General features: G+C 45.8%; 1 protein-coding gene across 1 annotated transcript; it reads left to right on the top strand.

Annotated features, from left to right (window-relative positions):
* The first annotated feature begins 223 nt into the window (after positions 1-223).
* Positions 224-1,082, top strand: LOC133314140 (uncharacterized). Its single transcript, XM_061515587.1, has 2 exons — positions 224-432; positions 527-1,082. Exons 1-2 carry the CDS (start codon positions 224-226, stop codon positions 1,080-1,082), a joined length of 765 nt encoding a protein of 254 aa, XP_061371571.1.

Here is a 1,082-nt window from a genome sequence, read left to right as displayed (position 1 = left end):
ACTATTTAGTCAAAGGAGAGGCACCACAAGAAACACGCGCAGCAAAAAAGCTATCGCGCAAGGCTTCGTTCTACACTATCATCAACAACCAACTCTACAAAAAAAGGGTTCTCCTCCCCAATGCTTAAATGTTTAGATCCTTAGCAGGCTCAGTATATAATCTCTGATGTACACGAGAAACTGCTTCATACAGGCTATTGTTGGCCAAAAAACACGTGCGGCAATGTGTCAAATGTCAGGAGCACGCAGACTTACACCTTGCTCCCCCAGAGGAATTGTCTTCAATGCTATCCCCATGGCCATTCTACCAATGGGGCATGGACATATTGGGACCATTCCCAATCGCCATGGGAGGGGTCAAATGGTTGCTAGTAGCAATCGACTACTTCACCAAATGGATCGAGGCAGAGGCTTTAGCCACGATATCAGCCAGTAAGGTTCGCCGATTCTTCTTTCGATAAATCATAAGTCGGTTCGGTGTTCCGCATACCATCATAACTGATAATGGTACGCAGTTTGTGGACAGAAAATTCAATCAAATTCTCCAAGACTTGCATGTCAAACACCGATACACATCGGTTGAACTTCCACAAACAAACGGATTGGCAGAAGCTGCAAATCGAGTCCTCAAACGCGGATTGGAAAGAAGATTAGAAGCAGCTAAAGGAGACTGGTCCGAACAGTTAGACTTTGTGTTATGGGGATACAGGACAACCAAACATTCAACTACGGGAGAAACCCCGTTTCGCATGGTTTGCGGTAGTGAAGCCATGATCCCAGTGGAAATTGGAGAACCATCATGGAGAAGGATGTACACAAATGAAGACAGCAACTCACAAGCATTGCTTCATAATTTAGACGCAATCGAGGAAGCGCGCAAAGTTGCGCATGTCAAAGAAATAGCGCTCAAACAGAGAATAGAAACGTGCTATAACTCAAAGGTTGTCAGACGAAGCTTCAACGTCGGCGACTTAGTCCTGCGCAGAGCCGACATCGGCAATAAGAACGCGTGGCAAGGTAAATTGGCCGCAAACTGGGAAGGTATCTATCGCATCTACAGCAAAACAGATAAGGGGGCGTAA

Source organism: Gastrolobium bilobum, unplaced genomic scaffold (genome assembly GCF_033153095.1).
Source record: "Gastrolobium bilobum isolate Gb01-03AN ecotype WA unplaced genomic scaffold, APGP_CSIRO_Gbil_v1 utg3401, whole genome shotgun sequence".
Lineage (NCBI taxonomy): Eukaryota > Viridiplantae > Streptophyta > Magnoliopsida > Fabales > Fabaceae > Gastrolobium > Gastrolobium bilobum.
This window is presented reverse-complemented; position numbering and strand designations above follow the sequence as displayed.

Coding starts and splice junctions, on each gene's coding strand:
- LOC133314140 (XM_061515587.1), top strand. CDS start 224: ATGTGTCAAATGTCAGGAGCACGCAGACTTACACCTTGCTCCCCCAGA. Junction 433..526: donor TTTAGCCACGATATCAGCCA/GTAAGGTTCGCC, acceptor GTTTGTGGACAG/AAAATTCAATCAAATTCTCC.